The sequence below is a fragment of the Barbus barbus genome (assembly GCF_936440315.1).
Source record: "Barbus barbus genome assembly, chromosome: 39".
Taxonomy (NCBI): domain Eukaryota; kingdom Metazoa; phylum Chordata; class Actinopteri; order Cypriniformes; family Cyprinidae; genus Barbus; species Barbus barbus.
This window is the reverse complement of record NC_136717.1, coordinates 5587569-5601443: the sequence shown is the minus strand read 5'-3', so window position 1 is coordinate 5601443 and position 13875 is coordinate 5587569. Positions and strand designations below refer to the sequence as shown.

General features: G+C 38.9%; 1 protein-coding gene across 1 annotated transcript; it reads left to right on the top strand.

The window, feature by feature from the left end:
- The first annotated feature begins 379 nt into the window (after positions 1-379).
- Positions 380-12010, top strand: LOC306858856 (SE-cephalotoxin-like). Its single transcript, XM_079399624.1, has 5 exons — positions 380-413; positions 6719-9349; positions 10442-10578; positions 10983-11098; positions 11274-12010. Exons 2-5 carry the CDS (start codon positions 6730-6732, stop codon positions 11392-11394), a joined length of 2994 nt encoding a protein of 997 aa, XP_079255750.1. The 5' UTR covers positions 380-413; positions 6719-6729; the 3' UTR covers positions 11395-12010.
- Positions 12011-13875: the final 1865 nt, after the last annotated feature.

Here is a 13875-nt window from a genome sequence, read left to right as displayed (position 1 = left end):
CTCAAACTTAATTCCTGGAGGGCCACAGCTCTGCACAGTTTAGCTCCAACCATAATCAAACACACCTGATCTGGCTAATCAAGCTCTTCAGGATTACTAGAAACTTCCAAGCAGGTGTGATTTGGAGCTAAACTCTGCAGAGATGTTGTGGCCCTCCAGGAATTGAGTTTGAGACCACTGGAATAAGCCATACTGTCTGAAAAAAAAATAATAATAATAATAAGGCACATGCAAGTGACTTCGCAAAGACAAAGGATAACAAAACAAGAATTTGAATGAGGTTTTTTTTTTTTTTTTTTAAACAGCTCTTCCTCTTTTTTTTGTTGTCATGTGATTCATTAGCTTTCGTATAAATAGCCCAGTGCTGGTTGTAGTCTTTGTCTGAATTTGTACCTGTATGATCGTGTGTTGAGGTGAGTCATTCTGGTGTTTTATTGTTTTGTATATTGTATCTCAACATCATTGAAATTGAGTGGTGACCGGGCATTTGCAGTAGCAGCTCCTAAGCGCTGAAATAAGCTACCTCTGCATCTAAGACTGGCTCCGTCATTAGGTTATTTTAAACGAAAATTAAAAGTGCATTTACTTGAATTAGCGTTTGGTTCTGTAGACTGATTAGCAAGAGCCTTTTTTATAACCTGTTGTCGGTCATTGTTTGTCTGAAAGTTAATATTGTGCTAATTTTATTTAGAGATTGTACAGCACATTGGTCAACGTTACATTGTTTTAACCTAAATATATAACTTGAAGACTTATCTGAAATTGACACATCCTGTTCTTCAATTGGGACATTCACAAAAAAAATAGGCTTACATTTTTTTTTTTGTTTAATAATGAAGAAAAATAAACGATTGGAACAATAGTTATAAAAATACTATTTTTTTATACTATTCGAGCAGTGAGAGATTTTGTTTTCTTTGAGGTTTAATGCTAGTCTGCTTTCACTTTAAGAACGAAAGCACGGATCCAATATACTTATACACATGCATTTCCTTTCTCAACACTTTATGTTAAGACATAGGCCTTGACAGTTCTGTCAACTGTCCAGAGCATCTTTAATACTCAGCTTGTGCCTTCAGGCAGTCCTTATATCGAGTCGTGACACATGAGTTTGAACGAGAATGCAAGCGTTGGCGGTAATGCATAGATGGACACTGCATGAAAATGTAGACCGTGCCAAAATAAGGTGCCTATTTATATTACAGGTATCGATATTTTACACATCAGTACATTTTATCGTTAGATATTTTATCGATGTATCAGTCGATATCGATGGGATCCCCTGCTGAAAAAAAACAAAAGATACCATCACAGAAATTCTAATGGTGTCTGACAATAATGTAACTGAAAATAAATACATGAATTTGATTAATAAATAGAAGTTCACAATTAAAAGAAAAAAGAAACGAAAAGCTTAGTCATTTTAAAAACTACATTAAAGCTTGTGTTTATATGTATATATTTGTAATATTTAAATAAAAAGTTATTTTTAATTGTCAGTTCATAATTCTATTAATATTATAATTATAATTCACTTCTTTCTGATTTGTAGTTTTAGTATCACTATGTGTTTTTTTTTTTTTTTGTATTTTGAGTTTGCCTTTAAATAAAATAAAAAATAATTGTTCACAAAAAAAATTATAATTATAATTCATATAATAAATATCTATCAGCAAAAGGCAATTTTGTCTCTAAAATTTTTTCATTGTTATTTATTTTAATTTGGAGCAAGAGCTACAGGCGGAGTGTCTTTATTAAGATATATATCACTTTACTCATTTTGTGATCTGTAACTGCGAATAAGACCTGAAAATGACCAATGTACCAAACAAACTAATGCATTTAAAATAATGCATGAGAAGGACAAGCAGTGAATTCACATTGTACATTCTGTGTGGCACATACGAATTCTGAGTGGATTTTAGATGATCTGAGCCTGGTGGAAGGGAAGAGCTCTCAGATAAGGGAAACAAGCACTCTCCCACAATCAGTCAGAGGATTGGATACCCAGAGACACGGTGCATGAAACTAGCTGAACAAACTGTAAGTTTCAAAGTTTAGAATTGACAAAACCATACAAATCCAACCTGGTTTAGATCTGGGCTGCGTTTCCCAAAAGCATTGTAAGCATAAGTACATCGTAGACTTCGTAGTCTTCTGTGGGTACATTTTGGTCATTTACATTCTCGCATCAAACCGACTGTGAGAAATTTTGATTCCTCCCTTACAACTGACGAACATAAATACAGTTGTTAAGTCAAGCTTTTTTCTTTTAAAACTTATGTCTAAAGTTAAGTCCTTTTCTACCTCTTAAAGATCTTGAAAGAGTCACACATGCTTTCATCTTATCTCATTTGGACTACTGGACTAATGCTGCAGCAAGATCTTTAAAGGATTAGTTCACTTTTAAAAAAACTTTTGCTGATAATTTACTCACCCCCATGTCGTCCAATATGTCCATGTCTTTCTTTCTTCAGTCGAAAAGAAATTAAGGTTTTTGATGAAAACATTTCTCCATAAAATGGACTTCATTGGGACCCAAACGGTTCAAGATCCAAATGACAGTTTCAGTGCAGCTTCAAAGGGCTTTAAACGATACCAGACGATGAATAAGGGTGTTATCTAGCGAAACAATCGGTCATTTAAAAAATAAATTAAAAAGTTAAAGTTTTATAAGCACAAATGCTCACCTTGCTCTGTTCTGTGATGCGCGTTCGTGACGTCACGTAATACGCAATTACGTTGAAAAGGTCACGGCTGACTTAGGCGGAAGTACCGAGTCAGTAGGCTTTTTAATATTAAAACACCCAGGATACGCACACGAAATGGGCATTTTAAACGATAAACTGACACAAAGACATTTGAATATGTGTATATGGTCCTCCTTCCGCACATTTGTAAACACTGACTCGGTACTTATTTTTAATTTTTAAATAACTTTTTTTTTAAAGGGAGACTTCAATACTTTCATTAAAATGGTTTCAAGTTTGTTGTAATAAAGGATTTGTTCACTCAAATAACTTGTTCTTATTGTTTTAAGAGTCATTGTTACTGATAAAAAAATATTTTTAACCCAGTACACGTAGCAAGGATTTTTTTAAATTATATAATAAATTAAAAGAAAGAATAGAAAGTATAGAGCAAGCTAGTGTTAGAGGCCTTTTTTGCTTTTGTTAATTGTATAATAAATAAAAAGAAAACACATAGAATACAAAAAGATTACAAAAGCTAGTGTTTTTTTATTTTTTATTTTAAACAAGCAGTTAGTAAATGAATAGATTCCAAGTCTAAAAGGGACTTTTTTATTTATTTATAAAGAATGGAATTAGAATAGAGAGTGCTAGAGTTAGAGGGTCAAATAAAGATGGAAGAGATGTGTTTTTATCTGATTCTTGAAGATGGATAAGGACTGCTCAGATTGAGTTGGGCAGGTCATTCCACCAGGTGGGAACATTTAATTTATAAGTCTGTGAAAGTGATTTTGTGCCTCTTTGGGATTGCGCAATAAACCGACGTTTACTTGCAGAACTCAAGCTTGTAGAGGCACATAAATCTGAAGTAATGAATTTAGGTAAAGGAGTGCAGAGCCAGTGCTGGTTTTGTAGGCAAACAGTAATGCCTTGAATTTTATGCGAGCAGCCATTGGTAGCCAGTGCAAACTGACAAACAGAAGTGTGACATAAATTTTTTTAATGAGCTGAAAAGAATGCATCTTGCTGCCGCATTCTGGATTAATTGTAAAGGTTTGATAGATAGAACTGGCTGGAAGACCTCCAAAGAGAGCACTGCAATAATCCAGCCTGGACAGAACAAGAAGTTATGAAGCATGTTCCGAAAGAAAGGGCCTGATTTTCTTAGATTTATTTTTGTGCCTTTTTTGCCTTTAATTGGACAGGACAGTGTAGAATAGGCAGGAAAGCTTTTGGGTGAAGAGAGAGGAGCGAGAATAGCAAGGGACCACGAGCCAGGATTCGAACTCGGGTTGCCGTAAGCGTAGTTGCGCTGTATGTCGGCGCACTAACCGCTAGGCTATTGGCGCCAACAGGCCTGATCTTCTTGATGTTGAATAAAGCAAATCTGCAAAGCAAATTCTATTTGAAGCTGCAGCTTCGGGTGAAGTTTGAGCTCATCCGCGCATCACTAGTGTGTTGCATTATAAGCAGATTGTGAACTTACACATTCACACTTGATTTTAAAATCTAACGCACTAATTGTTCTGAACACACCATGTGATAGCACACTCCAGGGACCAGGTTACACCCAGGGACGGATTACGAACCGGGCCAGCGGGGCCGCTGCCCAGGGGCCCTAGGGGTGCAGGGGGCCCGTGGGGCCCCTAGCCCAAAACAATTTGCAACGCTTATCAACAATTTATTTTCATTTGTCTATTTTAGAGGGCCTACATTCTTTGATCCTCTGCCTACAAGGGCCCCTGACCCTATAGGGAGGGTGTTTGGCTGCCAAGGGCCCTTGAATTGTGGTGGTGCTGGTGGGGGGGTCGGTGCTTTCAGGGGGCCCCTGGCCCTGCTATAGGAACTTTAAAGGGAAATGGGTGCATGGGAGCCTACTTTTAGAAGGCCCTCCTATTATAGTCCTGGCTTCTGGCTACCAGGGGGTCCTAGGGAGGATGGGGGCTTTTAGAGGGTCCTCTGATTATGAGGGCCCTACTAGGAGGCCCTAGGGAGGAGGGTGTAGTGTACCTTTAGAGGGCCATCTGATTACAAGGGCCCCTACCATGGGGCCCCTGGCTTCTGGGGGGAGGGGAGGGGGGCTTGTTAACAGCCTTACAGAAGGCACTCTGACTAGGGAGCGGTAGCATGGTGGGATGGAGGCGGTTAACCTGCCCGCTGAGTGGCCCCCAGACCAGTGTAGCAGTGTAAGAGTTTGACCAGTGTAATCACTCCCAGGGCTGTAGTGGAGGCTAAACGCAAGTAAACACGGTTTACCCACCTCTGAAATTTCAGAATTAGAGTTTACCCACTTCTCAATTCATCTAAATGCACATCATAGTATAGTTTATGCACAAAATGTGATCACAGAATTCGTAGTTCACCCACCTCTTATTTTACCACTACACCCCTGATCACTCCGTTCTGTACGGGGATATGGTACACAGGTGGATTCTGGCATGGTTCAGCTGGACACGGTACACATGTAGTGTGATCACTAACCGTGCCCCAACATGGCTCTCACTGTACGTTCACACCAGGAGAGACCAAAGCGAACATGTCGCCAAGGTAAATCTATATATTAGAATTGGTTTTCACCGAACCGCGTCATAACTCATTACATAAGGTTAACTGACTTTTAACTTCTCTTTTTCGCTCTGGTCGCCCAATTCGCTTCGCTGCCAGTGAATTTGCTTTGTTCGGCCAATTCGCCGACTCTCCATAGAGAAATAATGACTTTCGTCGCTCTGGTCTCTTCTGATGTGAATGTACGTGACATCAATAATGACACTCCAAATAATAAATATTTGAATTAATTTGAGAAAGTTGGTGTTAATAACAGTTTTTTTCACATTGAAGAACTTGCAATGCGTAAATCATGGGGAGAGACCTATCTTTTCCCATGGTAATAACCAGGCTGCTGAATAGAAATGGGATGATTAGCAAAAGTGCTTTGATTTAGAGCATGAATTGTATGACATTCAAACTGCATGATCAGTTTGCATTGTTGATTAAAACTGGACAAGTTCTAATATTTTCTGACTTCTGTCTGATGGTTATTTCACTCGATGCTAGAACAGCAGACAGCATGCTGTAGTAGACAGTTGCTACCAGTGGGGATTTCTTTAAGACTGCAAGGGAAGCTCGGCTTCCCCTATAATGTCAAAAAATTAATGGTCAAACATGTACTATTGTGTTAACATTTTATTGATTAAAAATGCGTTAGAACACGTTCATCTCAGAGACGAGTTCGTTCAGAATCAGCTACATATAGCAGGTGACTCGATTTCAATAAATTTCAAATAAAGTTCAAAATAGAGTTCAAATAAATATTATGTTGCTTCTCTAATTTTACATGCAAATATAGCCGAAATCACAGCACAGGAATTGTCTTGTCTTATCTTGTATGTATTATTTGATTTAATCAGACGACGGCTCGATTATAAATTAGTATTTTTGTGCAGACTAACTTCTTGGGAGGGAGAGCTGGTTATGTATTCTTAAAGGGCTGCGTTTCAGTCACTAGTTCATATTTATCCCGTTGACTGACAACATAAACAGTAAAATATATAAAGGAAAACAGTTTTATTGAGAATTTGGCTGCATTAAAATACAGTATGAGTACAGAGAGACAAACAAATGTAAAAGGTAATATGACGCGATGACGTAATGAATATGCTAATTAGCGCATGGCGTCATCTGACGACATTTAGCGACTTTTCAAACTGGCTTTAGCTACTTTCCATCGAAAGAAGCTGGCAACACTGATTCGAGCTCAGTCCCATAGTACGCCGCACTAGTTTGGACCCACAAGTGGCATGATGACGTAACAACTAGCCATCCCAGACAATGCTGGCGTTTATTTATTTATTTATTTATTTTTTTTAAGGGGGGGGCCCTCGCGAACGTTTTGCCCAGGGGCCCACACAACCCATAATCCGTCCCTGGTTACACCAGTGTGATTGCATGCTTCAAAGGGTTAGGCGACATCAGGCCACATATTCAGTGCTTCTAATTACACATTTAATGCATTCTTTCTTTTTAAACAGGTGAAGCTGTCATGGCTATTGGGAAGACTTTCCTCACTATCCTTTATCTGCTTATATACAGCTGTTTAAGCACAGCTGAAATTGATGTCTCCCAAGTCAATAAAGTGGAGAAGGGCATGACAGCGACTAAAGAATTTCTCCAAAATCTCAGTGAAGTTTTTAAAAAAGAGGGGAAAGACGCAGCTCGTGACCCACCCACAAAAGTCCTAAAAGTCTTTGGTTCTCTTGGCAAAGTTTCAGCAAGTTTTGGCTTTATCAAGTCTTTAATTAGCTTCATCTCCGCATCCATTCCCCAATCGGATCCAACACTGGAGTTCATGAAGGAACAGTTTGCTGAGGTCAACCGTAAACTCAACTCTCTCTCCCTTCAAATTTCCACCCTGCAATCAGAAATGAAATGGACAAACTATGCAAGCAGCTACGGAAAAGATGAGAATGTGATCAAGAACTCCTGGGCCAAGTTAACAGAATTCATACGGACTGCTCCTTTTGCCTCCACACAGCAGCAGAAGACCACGCTGGCTGAGAGGTTCACCACTTTCTATGAAAACACTGGCACAAACAAAAGTGTTGCTAATTTATACAAATACATCACTGAGAACAATAATATCAGCTTGAATAAGAATCTCTTAAAGCTCATCATCAAGAAATCCAATGGTAATTTTAATGTTCTGGTGCAATACTCCACCTACTTCACCACTCTGATGGTGTCAGGACTGAAGTTAAATTTGTTTTATTCCAAATTAAAGGGCTGTGATGGTGAAGCAAAGGTACAAGAAGCAGTCAAACAATTGTCCAACACTTTATCAGCCATACAGGATGCCTTGATTGAGTGCGCTGATGACTTTGAGAAGTGGGCTCAGAAGGATGCTGTAAAACTTAGCAGTCAACGATTCCCAAGTAGAGAAAAGCTAGCGTCAGATATTAAGCATCATTTGGAGAGCAAGTTCCACTGGTTCAAATGGGTAGTGATTGCCCACCCAAAAAATGCTCGAAATGAGTTTACCTTTGGAAAGTCAATTTACATTGTTCAAGAAAAGACATCTGTTCACATAATTCATCAAGAAAAGGGTTTTACTGTTGATCAAAACATTAAGCAGAATGTTACATCCAGTTTGCAAAAAGAATTATTAAAACTGAGCAATACTCAGAAGTGTGGAACAATGAAGGATAAGATGCTCCACAGGCTTGGTGCTAAAGTTACCAGCCACATACAGTTTCTTCATACTGTTAATAAACCATCAGATTATGCTCAAACAGATGTGCCGGATATTAAGCTGAGCTGTCAGTTAGCAGGATACCCTAAAAACGCTGTCATAGACTTTAATATCTTCCTTAAAGGAAATACTGTGGTGAAAACTCCTTGTTCAGATGTGAATTGCAACCATGGACAATGTAAACCCATCAAGGACACCACACAAGTGTTCTGCAAGTGCTACAAGATGTTCCATGGTCCAGCATGTGAGGAAAGCATTAAAAATTTTATTAACTATGCAGCTCTTGAAGGTGAAATCAATAGTGTGATCTATAAACCTGTCCCTGATCTGACACAAATTTATTTTAGTGTCCAGGAGCTGACGAAATACACACAAGAAATAGTTGGGTCTGTCCGACATGATGTCCAGTGGACACAAACCTTTGTCAAATACAGCAATGTGATTCAGAAGTTTCGCTTCATCAGCGCATTACATTCACGACTTAAAAACAGTGCAATAACCCAATGCCACTATGTTTCTGAATTTGGAGCTCAGTTCACAGGAGAACACTCATTTAAATTTTATCTCACAGAATTTCACCACATGATGATGGGCACTGGAGTTGGAGACAAAGACAACATTCTGGATATTTTTCGCAAATTGCTGGTTCAGGTCTCCCAAAGACAGTCTGGTGAGCCAGTAGAGTGCTCAAAATACTACACTGACCAGATTGATTATTTTGTGCGCTACATGTTCGCCCTAGAAAAGGAAGCTGTTTTAGCTTGGTCGAAATATCTGCTGGTCACTGGAAAAGCAGTGAACATTGTTGGGAAGGTTTTTAAGGACTATGTTTCACAGCAGTGGAGACTCTTCAATAAAAACGGATGTGGCCCTCTAAAGGCTGTGGATCTTCAGAACAACCATTGCAAGGAGCTGTACCACAGCACAGCCCACCAGCAAGTCAAAATTAAATGTGGTGGATTACTCAAGCCTTTCCCACATATCGTGGGGTGCTCTGGAGGGCAGTGGAGCGCCTTGCCTGTCTGCTACGCTGAGCAGGTAAATGGGAGAGTTGAGTGCAAATCTGAAGGTAGAGCCACCGTCTGTAAGGCCTCATGCTCGCCTGGCTGGGGCTCTGCCGCACACCCTCTACCTGCTCAATATAAATGCCCACAGCAACCCTGTCCATCCTTCACACCACACAAGTGTGACAGCTGCACGCAAAACAGCGTTTGTAAGGCCAATGAGGTCTGCACTGGCTCCATTGGCACATGTCGTGAAACATGCCAAGTTCAACCCTGTGGAGTGAATGCCAGATGCTTCTCCTACAGTCACATCAGGAGCTGCACCTGTGTGAGCCCGTGGAAAGGAGACCCTTACCAGGGCTGCAGAAGTCAAGACCTCCAGTGGGTTCATACCAGAGGAGTGCCCAGCAGTATGCAAACTTTACTTCACATATAATCGCATTAGATTAGGCTGATTCTTAATTTAATGTGCCTATGTCCATGCTTTCAAGTTAATGTACAATATCACGAATCTTTGCATTTTTAAGCACACAAACATCTTCATGACTAAGCTTCTTCTGACAGTTCCATTCTTTATCTGATTCCATGTAATGAAATTATAAAATCATGTAGTAGTATTACAATGGATTGAATTTATAAGCACAGAAAACTGAAAGACTGTCGAGCTAAGGCTAACAACAAGCCAGGTGTGGCCAATAGCCTCGTACCTCAAACTGCTGAGGCCAAAATCATGCTGTGTTTCCACTGTCAGACCTGCCCTACCCTAAAAACCCACCCTTAACATTCCTCTCTAAAGCAAATGTTACACAACCCAACCATTGAGAAGCAAAATATATCTGCCAATGGGATAAGAAAAATAATCTTATGCCAAACAGAAAAAAATATTATTTTTCTTACCTCATTGGCCGATTATTTTGAGTTTCAAGCAAAAACTCACTTAATTTTGACTAGTTTTTTTTTCTGAAAACAAGACAATTATTTTTACTTGTCTAGAAAATCCTTCTTGATTTAAGAAATTTTAGATATTTTGGCAGGAAACAAGACAAAAAAATCTAAGTAAGAAAAGCTTTTTTTTTTTTAATTAAAGCAATGGTTAGCATTTGTAGCCTTTAGCATTACATATAATACATTTCTGCCGCAGAATTCCCATCAAATTGCAATCGTAAGTTATTGCAGATGCTTGCTGGTGACTTAAGGTGAGTTTTAAAATGTTTATTTTAAATGTTTTAAATGCTGATGTTAGCTGATAGCTTCATATGAAAATGAGAAGCAGTGCCAAGCGTCTCCTAACTCTTAAGTTTGCCCGCTTTGGACCAAAGTTCAGCGGGCTGAAAAACCCTGGCGGTTAGCTCTGAGGAAGCCCCGACAAGGCACGATCAAGCCCCGGAAGTGACAGTGGAAATGCAACTGGCCCTGGCACTCAATAGCACGCTCGCTTTTAGCCCAACAGAGGAAACATAGCTATTGGGCTTGATTAACCCATAATTCCTTGTGGTTTACAGATGCTGTTCGTTCTATAACCCATCTTGCAGTGTGCAAAGCCATTGGACCTGACAAAGGGTGGCACAGTGGGTTTGTAAGGAATCATTACTGCGTCTATGAATATGACTGGAGAGAGCATCAGGCCCATAGCTATGAGGTACTCACTGCAGTATTTCGTTTTGGTCACACTTCATTTAAAGGTCCAATTCTCACTATTAACAAACCATTAACTATGACTTTTGCCTCAATAACCTCCTAATTTGCTACTTATTAATTGGTAGTAAGGTAGTTGTTAGGTTTAGGTGTTGGGCAGGATTAGAGATGTAGAATATGGTCATGCAGAATGTGTGCTTTATAAGTACTAATAAAGAGCCGATATGTTAATAATAAGCATGCTAATAAGCAACTAGTTAATAATGAGAATTGGTCCCCATACTAAAGTGTTATCATTATTTTTATATTTAAAGCAGTAAAGATAACAAATACATGCAGAACTGTAGGCAAGGAGATGACACCTGTCCTATTCTTTTTTACATTCTTTACTGTATAAATGTTGTGCAGGTTCTTGTTGATCCATGTGGAGGACGTGGTTGGAAATGGATGCATGGGGCACAGGGGAACATGGTCTCATATGACACATCAAAGAGGTTTCATGGAGTCCAATACTACGTGTGTAGGTTAGTGCCAATACAAATACAATTCATAATACTCATCTTGCAAAAAAGTAAACCTTTATAAAAAGTTGATCTTGGCAGACTTCAACTGAAAAAAATTTAATCCAGTTTTATTGAGTTTCATGAAAATCATGTCTCGTTGTGCATGTTTGTGATGGTGCTCTTTCTCACCCAATAGTGCAACACGTGATGGCCGTGTAGGGAAGCTTTTCAATACTCGGCAAGGCTTTCTGTGCCATATTGCCAGAGGTACCAGGGATGGAAGTTTCTATGCTCTGGTTCCACAACCATGTGTTTGAAGACACTTAACCGTGATTTGCTATTCAGTGCTCAAGTTTCTGTAGTTAATTCTTTAAGCTTCGCATTAGTGAAGGTGCTGTATTCACCTTTCGAATGACCTAAATGAGCAAAAATACCCAACTCTCACAAAACATTTCAAAAAGTAGCACATACACATACAGTTATTGTTAGTATTTTTATTCAGTTATTTTGCAGTGGGATATTTTTAGGATTAAAAAGAGTTCAAAAACATATTGGAGATTAAAATTTGATGAAAGTGAACAAATGGAGTACTGTACATTCTCACCTACAGGATATATTATGTACATCTGCAGTAAAATCCAATGTTCTCTGCGCAGTCAGTATATTGTGTGCCATAATGTCCTTTGCTACCATCATGATGTAAAATTTGACTACAAATTTCAACGCAAAATAAGTGCTTCAATGTATGTACTAGATTCATATTAGCGGTCTTGCTACCATTGCTATTATGTATGAATTTTATTATATAAATATTGTATTAATATTAAGCAAAAATAAAATTATATAGGTAATTATTCTTATTATAAGTGCAACAGACTATATTGTCTATCCTTCACAGCCTTGCTTTCGTTTGCATTAAAAAAACCAAACCTGAATCTGTTTCTATTGCACATCATTCACAGAAATGACGTAAAAATGAGCATATAAGAAAATCTGATGACAGCATTTGTTTTTGGATCTCAGCTGTTGACTTTCACTTGTTGGGTTATTCTCAGCAGCCTGATCTTTGATCCCACTACTGTCTCCTGCTGGCTCAGTCAGATCTTCAGATCTCTTCATCTTTGAGGCGATGCTGTCAGACTGTGTGAGACTCTGTACAGATGAGCTCTATAAACTATGTATGAATATAGACTCTGGCTTCTATAAACAGTGTTTCTACAGTCTGTATTCATAGAGTTTCGCTCTGTGACTGATTATCACTGAATATTGTGCAAGCGTGCATCTCTTTACAAACAGTGTTGGGAAGTCACTAGTTACAGTAACAATATTACATTTTGCAGGAACTAGTAGTGTAACTAATTATTAATAATGTCAATCAAGTAGCATGGGGGTGGAGCTTTGAGACCGAAGAGTTTGGTGACAACTATGAGCACTATGGCTTTTCAAGCTGTAATTTCACATTTGCGTGCCCTCTCCCAAGATGTGTCCTTAGGAAGGGTTAATGAAAATGTTGTGGAGTCGATAGTGGAACACCTCCTTGAAAGAATGGGGGAATAATGGCCCTTAGGCTGATGATACACAGGGAAACCAGGTGAGACACAGGGCCCACGACCAATTTAAAGGGGGGGTTGATTGCGATTTCACTTTTTAGTTGGTGTATAATGTTTAATTTGAGCATAAAAAATATCTGCAAAGTTACAAAGCTGAAAGTTCAATGCAAACAGAGATATCGTCTTTTTAAATTCTGGCAGTTTAATGCCTACAAAAAAAAGGCTCGTAGGGACTACAACGAGTTACTTCCTGGGTTTGTGACATCTCTCTCTCTCATTCAGATCATCAGATCATCAGTTATACATGGACGTGTGTAGTTGCTGTACTGTATTAAAGCTTTAATCAGAATAAAACCCTATATTAAAAGCTAACATAAGCAGTAGCATTTACAAATAACAGCATATCTAAAATTATAAGACAACAACAAACAAAAAACTTGGGCCTACCATTAAAAGGCGTGCTTGCACAGGTTCTGCACGATCCTCTTCACTGATATCCTTTGCGTCTCAATCGGGCTCAAATTGATAAGCAATATAGGCAACACCATTGTTTACTAAATCTTAAATTCTAAATACTAAATCTTTCACCAACTTCTTGTCTTTCTCACCTTACTCGTCAGCTCAACTCACTCTCCTCGTGTGATAAATGAAAATCAGACTCCTGCAGCTGATCTGAGATGCAACTGTTGTTCAGCACACTGCATTGTTGAAAATAAAAAAAAACACCATGTTGTTTTGAACCTAACCGTGAACCGTTACACCCCTAATTCTTAATGGGTAAGTGCCCAAGCAACATTGCTCAAAAAAAGTTGCCTTGCAAAATTGCTCAAAAAGTTGCCCCGTATATCATCAGCCTTATAGACACTTGAGGTCAACAGCGTTGCGGTTGCAAACCTGCACTGGCAACTGCAGGTATAAAGAGTCAGAAGAAAGCCATTGCCAAGATGACCAACTCAAAATTTGTATGTTATTACCCTTTTGCAGGGAGGTGCTATGAAAGAGTTGTTATAGGAGAACCAAAGCTTTTCGAAACTCTGAATCAGTTGATACAAAATTCAGTGGCTGATTTAAATCAATCAATCCCTATAGCCCCTATACACTCCCTATATCAAGTAGTGGACATCCATTTGAAGTGGTGTCCGAAACCATAGTGGACGTAATCAAGATCACTCATTCAATCGCACATTGCACCGTAATTACAAATGTACAGTCGATGGACACTCAAAGGCTGTCTGAATTCACTCACTC